Source organism: Primulina tabacum, chromosome 18, assembly GCF_025594145.1.
Source record: "Primulina tabacum isolate GXHZ01 chromosome 18, ASM2559414v2, whole genome shotgun sequence".
NCBI lineage: Eukaryota > Viridiplantae > Streptophyta > Magnoliopsida > Lamiales > Gesneriaceae > Primulina > Primulina tabacum.
Genome location: NC_134567.1, coordinates 25,963,759 through 25,980,744, shown reverse-complemented (window position 1 = coordinate 25,980,744; position 16,986 = coordinate 25,963,759). Strand labels below are relative to the sequence as shown.

Sequence of the window (16,986 nt, the reverse complement as noted above, 5' to 3'; positions counted from 1 at the left end):
CACTACATGAAGCAAGTCGTGAATGTGTGTGGTTAAAATCAATGATCCAACATATCCAAATCTAATGCAGATTATCATTCGACGAGAAGCCTGTGATACTATATGAAGATAATGCTGCATGTGTTGCTCAAATGAAAGAAAGATACATAAAAACGACAGAACTAAACATATTTCTCCTAAGTTCTTCGCATTCACCAAGGAGCTTGAGAAGAATAAATATATTGATATTTGTCACATTCAATCAAGTGAAAACTCATCAGATCTCTTCACAAATGTACTTCATACGACAATATTCAGAAATCACATATATAATATTGGGATGTGCAATCTACGAAATTTGTGAAGAATTGTTCGTGTCAACATGAGGGGGAATTTACGTGACTGCATTCTTTTTTCCCTTACTATGGTTTTTATCCCAATGAGTTTTTCTTTGTAAGGTTTTTAATGAAGCAGTATAAAACACGTAATGAAGACAATCAATGTATCATGATCACCATCACAAGGGGGAGTGTTGAAAAATATGTTTTGAATGTTGAAAAATAATAGTCGAATATTTGAATGTTGAAAATAAGATTTGTAAATATTGAAAATTAGTGTGTGATAATGTATCTAATGATGAATTTATTTTTGGATTATTTGTGAAGAAATTCTATAAATAGATATCTCATTTGTGAAGAAAATCACAATTGAGTTGAGAGAAAAATATTATAAAGTGTGTAGTTTGATAATTTTGAGAGTTTGATACTTTTACTTTTTACCATTAATTTTTACCTTTTCATCACAATAAATATATTATTACTACAAATCAGGTGTTTCTCCAATTGTTTCAGTAATATAATTATATTTTTCGAATATAAGATTATGAATTTTGAATCAAATGTGTTTCCCGCACTACCTTGCACATCGATCTTATCTACAAACGACAAAAAATAGATTTTTTTAAAAACTCCTTAAAAATTAGATGGTCATTTCATTGGGTACGTATGATGTGTATGATCCTTAGAAAAAAAAAATTAAAAAAAGCAAAAAAAAATATATATATATATATATATATATTTTATTTAAATAAAAACACACCAATTTATGAAATTAAAATGATAGGAGATGATATTTTTACAATTATAAAAAAATTATCAACCTATCAAAAAGTTAGGGATTTTAATAAATGGGGTTTTTGGAATTATTATATATTATGTGATATTATAAATTTGTTGTGCATCTTATCACTTCACACACACACACCAAATAAATATATTTTTACTCTCTTTATTTATATTATCCGGATGTACGTGCGTGTGCAATAATATATTTAATTTATTCTTAAAGACAACATTTAATTTATTTAATTGTACAAGATAATATACTTTCTTCTTCTGTTTTTTAAAATTACTTAGAAGCGACAAAAATATATTTAGAGAACTCTACGCAAGACAATTTACAATAATCACTAACCAGCTAGCTAACATGGGGATCAATTTTTTGATATGAGTAAGTTTCTTGTGAGACGATCTATCGAATTTTATCTGTGAGACGAGTCAACCCTACCGATATTCACAATAAAGAGTAATACTCTTAGCATAAAAAATAATATTTTTTAATGGATGACTCAAATAAAAGATTCGTCTCACAAAATACGACCCGCGAGACCGTCTTACATAAGTTCTTGTCTTTTTATATATATTTAAAAAGCTAAACTATTAAATTTCGTAAATGTTTCACATGAAAATTTCTACTAATTTTTTTAGAAAATAAAAGAGTGAAACATTTATATATTGCACATATATATTCTCCACCGGATTTTTTAACAAAATTACATTTTTTTTAAAAGTAAGTTTTAAATATATTTATGTTATATACACTTAATTTGTAACCTCCATTGCTAGTTTATACATAAGCTTAGGATAATAGGCGTCATAAATGAAACTTAAATACAAATCAACACAGAAATAAAATTTAGTTCACAATATATTAAAAATGAAAGTATGTTTTCTGAGAAACTATCTTCATATTTATATTGATGTGATAAGTCGACTCAGTCCATATCAATAGTGAAAAATTATAATTAAAATATAAAAAATAATATTTTTCATAGATCGGGTCGAATCACGTATCTATCCAATAAAATTGATGTAATAATATATTAACATATTAATATTTTTAGGGATTTATGTTATTTATAATTTTTACAGGGTGGACGCAATTATTAGCCCCAAAAAAATAATCGAGCTATTTTTCGTTTGAGTACTAGTTTTTAAAGCAAGCTTAATTGGTAAAATAAATTTCTCAATTGATCGACATTTCAATCAGCTATAGTAATTTGATTTAAAAATTAAAAAATAATGCTAAACGAAATCTTTGATTGTGGGGAAAAAAATGGATTTTGTGGCCAATTTTAATTTTCTTCTTTTCTTGGAGTTTTTTTTTATTACAACACACACTGGGAGGGGAGCCTACTAATTCGACAGGTAAGACCACTGGGCTGCAAGTCCCGTCTCTCTTTTCTTGGAGTTTGATAAAAATAAAAAATAGAAAGTACTGTTGATTTGCTTAACTAAATCTGACCTAAATTATTATCCAATAAAAATATTCACGAAAGGACTACTTCCACACCTTTTTCAATTAAAAAAAAAACAATGTGTATAATGAAGGATAATAATCTTTATTACTTGGCCCATCAAGTCATTTTCTAGCTGGTAGGGATTGCAATTATGCCCTTAAAGCATCCTCATTAATGGTTAAATTTACATTTATTCTTATACAAAAATTCTTATGAGTCATTATCACAAGATAATAATAGCAAAAACTTGTGTGAGACGATCTCACGGATCATATTTTATGATACAGATCTCTTTATTCGGTCATCCATGAAAAATTATTACTTTTTATGCTAAGTGTATTACTTTTTATTGTGCATATCGGTAGGATTGACCGGTATCACAGATAAAAATTCGTGAGACCGTCTCATAAGAGAAATACTCCAAAATAATTTTGTGATATTTATGAGAAATTGTTATTTTTATATCAAAAATATTACTTTTCAATGTAGTTATGAACAAATCAACTTATCTGACAAATATAAAATAACAAGAACGTGTCGGGGAAAAAAATCTACTATTATTATTGTTATGTAAACTATGGTTTTTTCATATCCGAAAAAATTTCAACATAAATGACAAAAGGAGGCCTTGCCATAAGATCAGGCAAGAAAACAATTGTCTTTGTTAGAATTTTGATTATCTAATTATCTGAACTGCACACAAAAACAAACGTGATATAACGTTAAAAAAAATTAAATCTTCATGAAATAAAATATAAATTATTATATTATATTTTAAAATGGCAAAATGGTTAATATACTGCAACCGCGGGGGCTAATCTAAATGGGGAGACGTGGCAGAAAAAACTCGAAAGTGAAAACACTAAACTGCGGTTAGTTGATATTAATGAACCACAGTTAAGGTCCGCCTCGTCTCTATCCTCTTCTTTCCCACCAAATTTCCACCTCATTTCTCTTTATTTTGTATTTAAATATTCCGATAATTCGACGCTCTTGTACGATTCGCTTGGGCTGCTTGTACGTTTGGTTTATCCCATTCGCATTAATTATCTCTATCCTTTTCCATCAAAAAGCATAAAATCTGACTCTCTCTCTAGGAAACCATATCCATCTGTACAAATTCCTCATTCTCATTCTCTCTCTCTCGAAAACTCTCCGAGGAAAACAATTGAGAAACGTTTCTTCCGCGCTGACGAGTATTCGGATCGCATGTAAGTACTTCCACTCTGTTTTTCGGTTTCATGTGTGAATCAATCGGGATGAGGAACAAGAGTGGGGTGATGGAGGATACGTTTGTTCGGTGTTTCTTTTTCTTTTTTTTGTTTAAAGCATTTATGACGGAGAATTGAAGTAACTTGGATGATTTTATTTTTAATTTTTTTTTAAATCTTTGTTAATTTTTCCTTCTTTTTTTTTTTACTGGATTTTAAGCTTCGTGTGAAAGATTAAAAGTTGATAGATGAAAGTTGTATTTTCTACGACTACATGCTCACTTTATAATCAAATGTTGTTACTTTTGTAGCTTTTACTAAACTTGTGTTTATGGTAAATCTCGCGATTCTACATCGTATTTTATTGACTCATAATCGTTTTATGTTTTGGGGAGATTTGAAATTCTTTGCTGCAATCACGTGCTATGATTCTGCACGCTGATTGTGCTGGAAGATGTGTCGATTGTTGTTCTTCTACTTCCTCGACGGCACCTATATTCCGTTGCAGGTAGTTGTGTTTTTGCTAGAAGGAAGATTTTGTAGAGTTCACCACTTAGCTTGCGTAGTTTCACATTCTTAATTGTTCAAAAACTGTTTTCTACGAGTTATCTATTTACTTCTTGGTGGATTTTGGACTCACCTGGCATTTGCATATGAAAATGAAGATGATTTGGTATACATTCATGAAAGCGATGGCTGTGGGTATGTTAGTTGCTCTTCGGTTTAATTTTATTTACTGTCGTGGTCATTTCCGTTTTCACTGATCTGTTTGATTGCTTGCATATACTCACATGATGATTAGTTGGAATAAATGTATCTGTGCGAAATGAAGGTGCTGCCCTTGACTAAAATTGTGTACCTGAATTTTCTATTTATGCAGGCTTGTGGATGTTTCTATTGAGATCACTTATTCCAGGTTTTGTAAAGCAGTTTCTTGGAAATCAGGATCTGAAAAGTTAAAGTTACATTGACATATCTTTTGCTATGATGGCTTCAAGGTCGTGTGGGAATTTTTTCGACTTGGCTTCTGAAGACTTACTGAATGTTCCTCAAACTCCTAGAGGTCTTCCAAGGGTAATGACTCTTCCTGGTGTCATATCTGATGGTAATGGGAACAGTGACGCGGAGTCAGACAGCACATCATCTGTTTGCCGCGAGAGGAAAATTATAGTGGCAAACATGTTACCTTTGCATGCTCAGAAGGACAACGGGACTGGTAAATGGAGTTTTAGTTTGGACGAGGATTCTCTTTTGTTACAGTTGAAAGATGGATTTACCGGCGATACTGAGGTTATATATGTGGGATCTCTCAAAGTTGAAATAGAAGCCAAAGAGCAGGAAGAAATTGCACAAAGGCTTCTAGACGATTTCAACTGTGTGCCCACTTTTCTTCCGCAAGATATCCATAGAAAATTCTACCATGGTTTCTGTAAGCAACAACTCTGGCCTCTATTCCACTACATGCTACCTATGTGCCCAGATCATGGAGATCGCTTTGACAGACAGCTGTGGCAGGCCTACGTGTCTGCAAATAAGAGCTTCGCTGACAAGGTCATGGAAGTAGTCAACCCCGAAGATGATTTCATCTGGATTCATGATTATCATCTCATGGTGCTACCTACATTTCTAAGGAAGCGTTACAATAGAATCAAGCTTGGGTTTTTTCTGCACAGTCCATTTCCTTCGTCAGAGATATATAGAACATTGCCTGTTAGAGATGAAATTCTGAAAGGATTATTAAATTCTGATTTAATTGGTTTTCATACATTTGACTATGCCCGTCACTTCCTCTCATGTTGTGGTAGAATGCTAGGCTTGGACTATGAATCCAAGAGAGGCCACATTGGACTTGATTATTTTGGCCGCACAGTCTATATAAAAATCCTCCCAGTAGGTATACACATGGGTAGGCTGGAATCTGTGCTGAATTTACCTTCTACATGTAACAAACTCAAAGAGATCAGAGAGCAGTTCCAGGACAAGAAGTTGATTCTTGGTGTAGATGACATGGATATATTCAAGGGCATCAGTCTTAAGTTGCTTGCTTTTGAACTACTCCTGCAGCAGCATCGGGAGTTTCAAGGAAAACTAGTTTTGATTCAAATAGTGAATCCTGCTAGGAGCTCTGGGAAAGATGTTCAGGAAGCCAAAAAGGAAACTTACTCTACTGTAAAAAGAATAAATGAGGTTTTTGGCTGCCCTGGTTATGCACCCGTAATTTTGATCGATCGTCATGCTTCTCGCAGTGAGAAGAGTGCTTATTATGCTATGGCGGAATGTTGCATAGTTAATGCTGTTAGGGATGGTATGAACTTGGTCCCTTACAAGTATGTAGTCTGCAGGCAGGGTTCTTCTGGTATGGATGAAGCAATGGGTACGAAAACAGATTCTCCTAGGACAAGCATGCTTGTTGTGTCAGAGTTTGTTGGATGTTCACCTTCTCTGAGTGGAGCAATTAGGGTGAATCCATGGGATATCGATGCCGTGGCCGAGGCTCTGAATATGGCAATTACCATTCCCGATGCAGAAAAGCAACTGCGGCATGAGAAACACTACCGTTACGTTAGTTCTCATGATATAGCTTATTGGGCTCGTAGTTTCATACAGGATTTGGAGAGAGCGTGCAAGGATCATTATGATAAGCGTTGCTGGGGTATTGGATTAGGTCTCAGTTTCAGAGTTATTTCACTTTCCCCTAGTTTTAGGAAGTTATCCGTGGATCACATAGTTTCGGCATATAAAAGGACTAGTAGAAGGGCGATATTCCTGGACTATGATGGTACCGTTGTTCCTCAATCCTCCATGGTCAAATCTCCCACTCCTGATGTGGTGACTGTGCTTGATGCTCTGTGTAATGATCCAAATAACACGGTGTTTATCGTTAGTGGGAGAGGCAGGGCATCACTCAGTGATTGGCTTGCCCCATGTGAGAAATTGGGACTTGCTGCTGAACATGGATACTTTATAAGGTATATTTTCAGATAGTTTTTGGACTTCACTTTTGTAGGTTCATTTCTGATCTTTTTGATGCCTGCCTTTTTTCAACGAATTGAAGGTCAATTTATTCTTTATTTAGGTCAAGCAGCACCTCTGATTGGGAAGCTTTAGCTTCTGATCTTGATTGGAAAAAGATAGTCGAGCCAATTATGAAACAATACACAGAAGCAACTGATGGATCTTATATGGAAATTAAAGAGAGTGCATTGGTGTGGCACCATCAGGATGCAGATCCTGACTTCGGATCCTGCCAAGCCAAGGAACTTTTGGTGCACTTGGAAAATGTTCTTGCAAACGAGCCTGTTGTTGTTCGGAGGGGACAGCATATTGTCGAAGTAAAACCACAAGTATGACACCCCTGTCCCTTGCTTCTCACGATAAAAAATGTCCAGTCAGGTTCACACATGATTTAACTAATTATTCTTGATTTGCAGGGAGTGACCAAAGGTTTGGTTGCGGAGAAGGTGATCTCCATGATGGTTAATGATGGCAAAGCTCCAAATTTCGTGATGTGTATTGGTGATGATAGATCGGATGAAGATATGTTCGAGAGCATACTATGCACGGTTTCTAATCCGACCCTTCCTGTAGCTCCAGAAATATTTGCTTGCACTGTTGGGCAGAAACCAAGCAAGGCTAAATATTATCTTGATGACACTGCGGATGTTGTGAAACTGCTTCGGGGGCTTGCTAATTCTTCTCATCCAAAGCCTAGACAGCATAGTGCACGCTTCCAGGTCGAGTTTGATAATGGCTTCTAATAAAGTTTTGGTTCTTCAAATTTGACTCCTGCTTATGTGAATTTTTTTCGCCGGCAAAGAGGTGAGACATAATCTTAACTTCGAATAGGATGTGGATGATGGGTTGAGTTGGGCTTTAGGGCGATCTTACTACGATGCGGTCAGATCGTATGTTCCAAATGATGTTTTGCATCAAGTTGTTTCATGCACATAGATGAGTGACTTGAAAATTTAAAATATTTTTTAAAATGTAATTCGCACGTCATTCATATAAATACATGAAACATGAAAGGAAGTAATTTTATGGAGGAGAAGATTCAGAGTGGACTGGTATCTTCTTGTGTTTGCCGGTGGGGTGTGGAAATCTTTACTAAAAGAAAAGTCTCTTTTGGGGAAAATTCCCTCGAAATTCAGCTCGGCAAGTGTTGGAGATGGTGACAAGTAAGGCTTCATTGTGTTTTGTATAGTTGAACAACTAATTCCAAATGTAATGCTTGTTTAATTCATGATCTTGGCTGATCGATCTACTTGGCTCTCAAGATTTCCTCACTTCACGTGTGCATATATACTTTCATTCAATTTCTAACATGAGCATGCACGCACGCGCACACCCTTAAAGATATATTGAGTTATTTATGTTTTTATGGAAAATGTGGACGGTGTTAGTTGTCCCATATTGATCGGATAAAATACATATGAGTTGTATATATGGACTTGACAATTTTTTTTCCTGTGAGCTAGCTTTTGGGTAAGTTAGGTTCAAGTCTCAATCTTAACATGATATTAGAGCTTATGTTCCACCGTTATGTGTTGGACTGCCTATAGTTAGACCACTCATTCTATCCATAGTTGAGTCATTTGTGAAATCCACGTTCCATAGGGGATGTCTTAGTTGTTTCAATCGGTTTGATAAAATACGTGAGAGTTGCATATATAGACTTATACAATCTTCCCCTCTTGAGCTAGTTTTTGAGGTTGAGTTAAGTCCAAATTTCAATCTTAACATGACATCAGAGCTTCATGTTCCACCGTTATGTGTTGGACTGTCTATAATTAGGTCACCCGTTCTGTTCATAATTAGGTCATGTGTAAACTGTGTGTTAGTTGTCTCATATCGATTAGATAAAATACATAGGAGTTGTATAATGGATCTGGACAATCTTCTCCCCGTAAACTAATTTTTGGAATTGAGTTAGATATAACTCTCAATCTTTAACATATTGTTTATAAAGTTCCAACAGAAGGTGTGTGTTCATATTATTTAATGATTGATTGTTATGAGGGATCACGATTTCGTAATTGAATTTAAAACTCCGATTTATTATGGATTAATTTAATTTAATTCATCATTTTTTTTTACATTTGTACAAAAAAAAAAAAAAAAAGACTGGTGCGATGTGTAAGGGATTAGACTATGAAATTGAATGAATATTATTATTTAGTAATAATACGATAAATTATGACTATTTTTGCTGTAGGAAAGTGTTTTTAGATTGGATTCAATGTACATAGATCGAATGGTACAAATTCCAAAGACTCGATTGTTTGTGAATCTGGCAATCTTGAAATAAAATGGATTTACTGTTTGGCTAAGTGTTGATTTTGATTTTCCGTCGTGATTTTGATTCACGGAAGGAAAAGAAGTCAGTGGAGCCTACAAGCTCGTTTAGATATTGGAGAACGATCTTACAGAAAACATGTTTGATTATAAAATTTGTTTTAAAAAACACTTAAAAAGTTTTTTTAGAAGCTATAATTTCTGAATTTTTGGTTTATGTTTCTGATTAAAAATAAAAAATAAAACCTCTTTTCAACATTTATCTATATATTAAAATCATTTATGTTTTTTTATAAATAAATTGAACTTATTTAAATGTTTTTTAAGCTACTGTTTATGTTTCCAAACTCACATTGTATAAATTTTTTTTTTCAGAAAAAATGAAAATGTAGTAGTACAAAGGTTTTTCTAAAAGATTAGTATAAAATTTTTTGATTGATAAGTCGGGGTAAAGTTAGGGTGTCAACTAACCGAATCAAGACTATTATGACGAAAATTTGAAAGCTCAAATTAGTTATATTCGAGTACGATTTCGATTCGAATTTCGAAAATTTTAATTTTTTTTGCTCGAATTCGGTTTGAATAGCTCGAGTTCGTTTCGAAAGATTCGAACATGTATGTGAACTATTTTATTTATTACTCGAAAATAATTACTCGAAAATCTCAAATTTTATTTATTTAACATATAATTACATTATATTTATAAAATACTAAAGTTCGCGAACGAGTCACAAACTATCAAACAAAATAATTTTATCTCGAGTTCGGTTAGGAAAAAAGTTCGAACATATTCAAATTTAAATTTGATAACTCGAATACAAATCAAATATTTTTCAAATCGATTCCAAAATCTCGCGAACGTACTCGATTCGTACTATGTCAAAGCCTTAAAGGGACTGATGTAGCTGGTTCTCTAGTTACTCGTAGAATGGTGTGGGCTTATTAACCCAGTTATTGGCAAGAACCTGCAATAATACTTCAGCCCAAAATATTTCGGCTCATGAGCCTAATATTAATTGAAGCCCAAACATAATCTCGGCTAGGTTTATTCGGTTCAGACCATTCTACTATTTATTCTTCAATTCCCGGATAAATTACTCTTGAAACTTTGTTACTGTTTTATTTGATCGATACTGTGTCAATAAAGGAGCCACTACCTTTGACGAGTGGTCAAATTAATGTACTTTAAATAACCAAAATTAAATATTTATTTCAGATAATTTTATAAGATTGGGATATTTTTCCTTGAATGAAATCATGATAAACTTTAATAAACCCAAATTGAAAAGTGTGGTGGATCCATAGTTTTTCTTTTATATCGCAAACGAGGAAAAAATTTACATTCGAGTTGGGATTGGAGAGATTAGTTTGTTATATATTTAAAACTCGATATTTCGTCAAAAAAATGAAATTTTGATGTCAGACAAACTATAAATCATTACCTAAAACTAATATTTTTAGGAACACTTTTGTGTAATTCCATTTCAACCTTTTAATCATGATGTTGAGAATATCAATGTCAAACTTTGCTCACTGCTTTTTGGGATAATAATGTTATGGAATCAAAGTGGGAATAATATATTACCTCCTACGTTATCATGTTGTTGTCTCCAGGCTTTTTGAAAAAACTTATCATTTTTAAAAAATTTTTTTTTATTAATTCCTAAGGGAAATATCAAAACGGTCTATTGCCCTTGAATTATTATTTAACATAGTCCAAAGTTTTGACCCTCAAAAGGTGAGTAATAAAAGTGGATTGGTCCATTTTATTTTTATCTTTTTTCCATCCTTTTTTCCTTCCCTAAAAAGAGAAAAGGGGTGCAAATATTGATCTTACATAAACTATCGAACACTTATGGTTTTTCCTATTATATAAGATAATATTTTTACGCTCTTATGTGTAATTAATTGTATATTTATGTACAATAAAAATTTATAGGAAATTTGATTTCAAGATGACATAAATGTATATTCAAATCATTTTCAACTTAGCAGGTTAACTCAATTGATCACAGTGGGTTAATTTAGAGTTCACAGGGTCGATAACTACCAAGTTATATTAAAGAAGCACTTTCTCAAAAACAAAAATAAAAAATTGTTTTAGGTCGATGTTATTTATGTTACATAATTTTTTTTTTATAAAATGGAACTCGCAGTCATTATTTTTTCGTACGCAATTGGTAAAACTCTGGGCTAACACAATTATTTGTAAAACATGTTAATCAGGTAGACCGAAGTTATCCAAATATTGTTGTTTTGCTTCCTCGTCATCTTGAAATGAAGCTACTTTGTTGGGCACTTTCATGGATTAATTGCGGTTCGGAGCTGCCTGTATTTTTACTTTATATAAAACAATAGTTATTTTATTTTTATTCATATTTTAAAAGATCGCAGTGACGACTTTTGATCCCAGCCCATATTTATAACTTGTCTCAATTATATTAATGTTGCCTGTGACCCCGTATCACAGTACCGCACTTGGCCAATTGCCCTAAATTATTATGACAAAGAAAGAGCAAAGCTTTACAAATCTAAAATCTTGGACAGATGACTTTGAAATATATGTATTTCGATTATATTTTTATTGTTATCAATGAAACAATACATGAAATTCTAAACTCGTGTCTTAGTTATTTATAAAATTGTAACATAAAGTAGAATGAATTTCAAATATATTTATTGTTGGACAAACTTCAAATTCATCGTAACTAACATGAAATATTATATTAATGTGAAAGATGTGAATTTGAAATTTATGATTTTTTTCTTTAAAATACAAAAATAAATCTGAATATATTTGAAATTTATGTATCTGAAATCCATCGATCCAAACACAACCTAAATGAATTTTTCTCAAAATAATGAATGAAATTATTCGCACCAATATATACATATATATGTTGGGTTTAATATTCATAGTAATGGTGGTAAATGTAAATATATTACACAATGATTGAGATAAATGTGAATATATGTGCTTGGATTTGAAATATATATAAATAACAGTTGATTTAGTATTTAGTTATGTATACATGACTATATTTTATAAAATATTATATCAATATTATTTTACTCAAATTGACTCAGCTTTTTTTTTTAAATAATAGCTTGGCCTCAATATTAATCCAACTATGGATATATATTATATCATTGTTAAAAATCTATTAAAAAATCCATCCATAAAAAAAAATTATTATTTTTTGTGTGATTTTAATTAATTATATACATCATGATATATTTGATTTATTATTAATATTAATATTGACACATTAAATTTTAAGAATTTATTTCCACTAAATGTTTCTAATTCATATCTCAGTCCACCCGAATATAAAATCTTGGATCGTTCCATTTATATTAGTTGTGCACAGATTTTTCACAATCACAATCACAATCATAATCTTAATAATGTAAATGTCAAACATTGCAAAAAGGATTAAACAGCAAAATTATTTATAAAATTAGATTACAAGCACACAATTTCTCTTTTATGTTACAAAAAAAAATCTAATTTCAACCACTCATTCAAGAGATTAGATTTCACTTTCAGCCACCTTTTTTGTAATAAAATCATCTTTTACTCTAAAAGTATTTTCTGTTAAAAAATATGCTGTTGACAGCCATGAATTTGCTGTTTAAATATCCCATCATTATCATGTTTTGCTGAGATATATGATTTCACACACCCCACTTCAACTCTGTTGGCAGATTATTGGTGTGGGATTTGTCAACTAAATTTGATGATTTTAAACATATTAGCGTAATGGATCACCATTCACTCAAAATCTTGTTTTGAGCAGAGGAGTTTTGATTATGTTTTAATGGTGGGTGGGGACTCCAAGCCACCATTTACACAACCCAAAACTAACTCTTGTCTTGCTTTCTTTTCTCTTTTTCTCTTTCATTAAACATTTCATTTCACACTCTCTTCACTCTTCACTCACTGCCTCGCCCACACACACCATTACTTTTTTGCCTTTTTCCTTTTATTCTCTGGTTCTTTTCATCAAAAGAATCTCAAAACCCACAGACCCTTTTGTTTTTAGGGTTTAACTTTCGAGCAATGCGGCCTTTCGATCTCCATTTTTGAACATTTTTTGTAGTGCTCTGTGTTTCTTGAACGAATGCTTTGAGACATGGCTTTTAAGATGGGGGAAAACGTTCTGGCGTTGCTCTTCACCGTTGTTCTCCTTTTTGGTGGTGTTTACTCTGTTTCACTTCCTGTCTCACCTGCCAGTAAGTAGTTTTCCTTTGCACATTTTGCTTGTATGTATATGCATTTCTATTGTGTTCTTTGAGATTCTTTCGTTTGATTACTTTTTTCTTTCATTTTTTTTAAAAAATATTTGTAATTTTATTCTTTAACTGATTGGACAGGGATTGTTAATGGGTTTTTCTCAAATGCATTTTCCATGGCGATGAAACGGGTTTTATCACTCAAGGTCACCACTAAAGCAGGTAAAGATGAATTCATCGTTAGATTGAATGTTTCTTGAAATATTTTATTTTAATAAATTTTCGTTCATTAAATGCGAAAATGGGGATGGATGATTTTGTGGTATTCGCAGCGATATCAGGACGTCCAATGATGAAATTTGAGAGTGGGTATAACGTGGAGACTGTCTTTGATGGCAGCAAGCTTGGCATTGAGCCGTATGCTGTTGAAGCATTACCTGATGGAGACCTTCTAATTTTGGATTCAGCTAATAGCAATCTTTATAAGATTTCCTCTTCCTTGTCCCTTTGTAAGTTTGTAAAGTGGGATTCTCCTTTTATTGCGATTTATTGGTTAAATCACTCTAGCTAATTGCGTATATGTTGGTGCTTTCTTAGATCACGCGGTGCGGTTTTTGCGCTAGACTTTTCTACTTATATTAATATATTGATTTACCTATTGTTGGAAATCGAATGGAATTTTATACTTTTGTTCTAAATTAGATGTTGAATTGCTGATGTTGATAGTATGTTGGGCTCTTATCTCCACACATCTGTTGACAATGATATGCCAATACGGGTTAATTAGCTAAATTTGGTTTTTCATTTGTTTTGAAAGGTTTTATTTTACATACTTTTGGTCTAGCTCTGAATTGGGGCATATTTCATTTTTTGGATGCAGTATAGTAGAAGTCATTTGTGTGATAAGTTGGGGTTGTAAGATTTCTATGATATTAGATGACCCCATTATCTGTTTTTCGTGATATTCTAACACAGCGTTGATTGCTGGGAATTAACTCAACTTTTGAGATCCGATTCTTGCTCTTTTTGCAATGTCTTTCCTTTTTCTCCCTTCACACCTACTAAATTTGGTAATATATATTACAGACAGCCGGCCAAAGTTGGTTTCAGGGTCTGCTGATGGATATTATGGCCATGTGGATGGAAAATTTAGGGAAGCAAAGATGAATCATCCTAAAGGTCTTACAGTTGATGATAGAGGAAACATTTATGTTGCGGACACGGACAATATGGCAATCAGAAAGATTAGTGATACAGGTGATTCTTTTTTATTTGTCATTTAGCCAATATAGAAGTATGGTTGTTTGTATAGTTACATTTATATATCGTTGCTTTGTTTTGGCGAGTGACATCAAGTTTAAAACATTTTTATTGGTTTTTGAATTGCAATTGTGGTCATCTTGCTTTCTCTAGGAGTCACAACCATTGCCGGAGGCAAACGGGGTCGTGGTGGTGGACATGTTGATGGACCGAGTGAAGATGCAAAATTTTCAAATGATTTTGACGTGATCTATATTGGGAGCAGTTGCTCTCTTCTCGTTATTGACCGTGGAAACAAGGCCGTTCGTGAAATACAACTCCATTTTGATGATTGTGCTTATCAGTATGGAAGTGGTTTCCCCATAGGTGAGATACCTCAAATGTCAGTCATTAATCTCAAGTACGTACATAAAGTTATTTACAAGAGGGAATATCTGCAGGCATTGCAGTGCTTATAGCAGCTGGATTCTTTGGTTATATGCTAGCCTTGCTTCAACAAAGGGTTGGTTCGATTGTTTCTTCTCAAGACGTGAGTTGATTTTATGCTTCTCACGATAAATAATTTGTTTGACTGTTATTACATTCACTTCAACTACTTGAATATGAGCGCTTTAACTAATATGTTGCGCATTCATGCTTGAATTTTACGACATCTAACTTCCGAAGGACTGACAGCTATTTTATCTTTAGCCAGTCAATTATCCATACCTTTACCTTCTATTACTTGGATCAGGAAATTGTAGAAGCAAATGTTTCTCCCAATACATATCAGAAACCAATGAAATCTGTGAAACGGCCTCCACTAATTCCAACAGAAGATGAGCAAGAAGAAAGCTTTCTAGGATCTGTTGGGAGATTGGTTGCCCAAACTGGAGCGTCTGCCGCTGAAATCATGGGAGGAGTGTTCACTGTATTCCACAAGAATCCATCAAAACATCAAAGCCAAAATCAGTATCACCAACATCGAAAGTATTCCAATTCTTGGCCGTTGCAAGAGAGCTTTGTAATTCCAGATGAGGATGAGCCTCCTGCCATTGAAACTCGGACCCCTACTCCTCGGAAAACCTATGCCTTCATGTCCAAAGATTCTGAGAAAATGCAACAACTTCGCCAAAGTCGTGCTTTCTATAGTGGGTGGGACGGAGACCTTCAGCAGCAGCAGCAGCAAACAAAGAAGCAGCAACATCACCATCAATATCGTTCCTCTGCACCACAAACTTACTACGAACAGAGGTCTGAGAACACCAATGAGATAGTTTTTGGAGCAGTGCAAGAGCAAAATAAACAGCAAGAAAACATGGTAATTAAGCCTCTCAACCACAGTTTTCCTGTTTATGATCGTCGTAACATTCATTCTCGAGTCAGCCATGGGTATGGACATTGATCGTTAGTGCACCTGTCTTTAATTTTTCAAGATTGCTTGTTGGTGGGATATATTAAAAGTTTGGGGTATAGCTAGCTGGGTGCTAATATTGTATTGCTACATCTTTGGAGATGGCATCTGTTTGCTGGAGTAGGTTTCCTAGTGTAAAATTTACCTTATAGCGATATATATCTATTCTAGCTACTAAAAAGAAACGTTATTAAACCTATGTTTTTCGAAATGTACTAGTTTTTGAAAGTATTAGTTTGTGCCCTAAACAAATGTTATTGGTCCGATGTTTATAGGCAGAGACGTTCAACTTTTATCCGACAGACAGGTTTCATGCGTTATGTTCTGGAAATTGGCTTGATATATCGGTTGCCGTTTAATAATGTGGGCGAATCAGGTGATCCATATGTCATGGAAATGATTGTGCCCCTCTAGAGGTTCCATGGACAAAGACAAACATTTGTTTCTGTACTTGACTTCTTGAAGGTGATTAGCGGACCACTGTTGCTAAATAATTTGGTAGTGCTGATATAAAATTAATATATCTGATCTGCCAAAAAATTTTAACATATCAAGACGATTGATAGACATATTTCTATTAAATATCAACCCGAGAACGTGGGCACATTTCCTAAGTTACTGATCACATTTCTCTAATTTATCTCAGATTATCTGAACTTGTTAATCCTAGCTGCACTTGCATGTGACCAGTGTAAAAGTTAGGGAATCATTGTTTGATTTCAGACAATGATTGGGATTCATATTGAAATTTGAGAAATCTAGTGAAAGAGATGTATCATTTCAACTGAGGCCTACCTAGAAAAATCCTAGTCCAAGAAGCCAGAAAGGAGTCTGATCCAAGAATTTGCCATCAATTTTTTGGGTAACTTTTATCTTTAGACTTCTTTCTATGAACCGATTTTTTGAATTCTAAACCATGATTTGACATGGGACAAAAATAAGGTAACAAAGTAACATTCTTCCCACTTCTTTCCAAGAGAAAGAGTGATAAATAACAATGTGTTGAAATTTAATTAGCAATTTGAACGTGTTAG

At 33.4% G+C, this 16,986-nt stretch overlaps 2 protein-coding genes and 1 long non-coding RNA gene across 4 annotated transcripts; 2 read left to right on the top strand and 1 right to left on the bottom strand.

Annotated features, from left to right (window-relative positions):
- The first annotated feature begins 3,578 nt into the window (after positions 1-3,578).
- LOC142533879 (putative alpha,alpha-trehalose-phosphate synthase [UDP-forming] 9) lies at positions 3,579-7,844 on the top strand. 2 transcript variants are annotated; one of them, XM_075640794.1, is made up of 4 exons: positions 3,579-3,848; positions 4,649-6,737; positions 6,845-7,112; positions 7,200-7,844. In XM_075640794.1, exons 2-4 carry the CDS (start codon positions 4,753-4,755, stop codon positions 7,524-7,526), a joined length of 2,580 nt encoding a protein of 859 aa, XP_075496909.1. In that variant the 5' UTR covers positions 3,579-3,848; positions 4,649-4,752; the 3' UTR covers positions 7,527-7,844. The 2 variants fall into 2 exon arrangements, with proteins under 2 accessions (XP_075496909.1, XP_075496908.1); XM_075640793.1 differs by having other exon boundaries at positions 3,580-3,768.
- On the bottom strand, positions 7,783-8,234 carry LOC142533880 (uncharacterized). Its single transcript, XR_012816839.1, has 2 exons — positions 7,877-8,234; positions 7,783-7,842 (listed from the first exon to the last, which is right to left on the bottom strand). It is a non-coding gene; the product is annotated as an uncharacterized LOC142533880 (long non-coding RNA).
- A 4,498-nt stretch (positions 8,235-12,732) lies between these two features.
- Positions 12,733-16,245, top strand: LOC142533090 (uncharacterized). The gene is made up of 7 exons (XM_075639707.1): positions 12,733-13,299; positions 13,441-13,521; positions 13,632-13,808; positions 14,386-14,556; positions 14,713-14,925; positions 15,000-15,088; positions 15,293-16,245. The coding sequence occupies exons 1-7, from the start codon at positions 13,200-13,202 to the stop codon at positions 15,941-15,943; spliced, it is 1,482 nt and encodes a 493-aa protein (XP_075495822.1). The 5' UTR covers positions 12,733-13,199; the 3' UTR covers positions 15,944-16,245.
- The last annotated feature ends 741 nt before the right edge of the window (positions 16,246-16,986 follow it).

Coding starts and splice junctions, on each gene's coding strand:
- LOC142533879 (XM_075640794.1), top strand. CDS start 4,753: ATGATGGCTTCAAGGTCGTGTGGGAATTTTTTCGACTTGGCTTCTGAA. Junction 6,738..6,844: donor GAACATGGATACTTTATAAG/GTATATTTTCAG, acceptor TTCTTTATTTAG/GTCAAGCAGCACCTCTGATT. Junction 7,113..7,199: donor TTGTCGAAGTAAAACCACAA/GTATGACACCCC, acceptor CTTGATTTGCAG/GGAGTGACCAAAGGTTTGGT.
- LOC142533090 (XM_075639707.1), top strand. CDS start 13,200: ATGGCTTTTAAGATGGGGGAAAACGTTCTGGCGTTGCTCTTCACCGTT. Junction 13,300..13,440: donor ACTTCCTGTCTCACCTGCCA/GTAAGTAGTTTT, acceptor CTGATTGGACAG/GGATTGTTAATGGGTTTTTC. Junction 14,557..14,712: donor CAGAAAGATTAGTGATACAG/GTGATTCTTTTT, acceptor TGCTTTCTCTAG/GAGTCACAACCATTGCCGGA.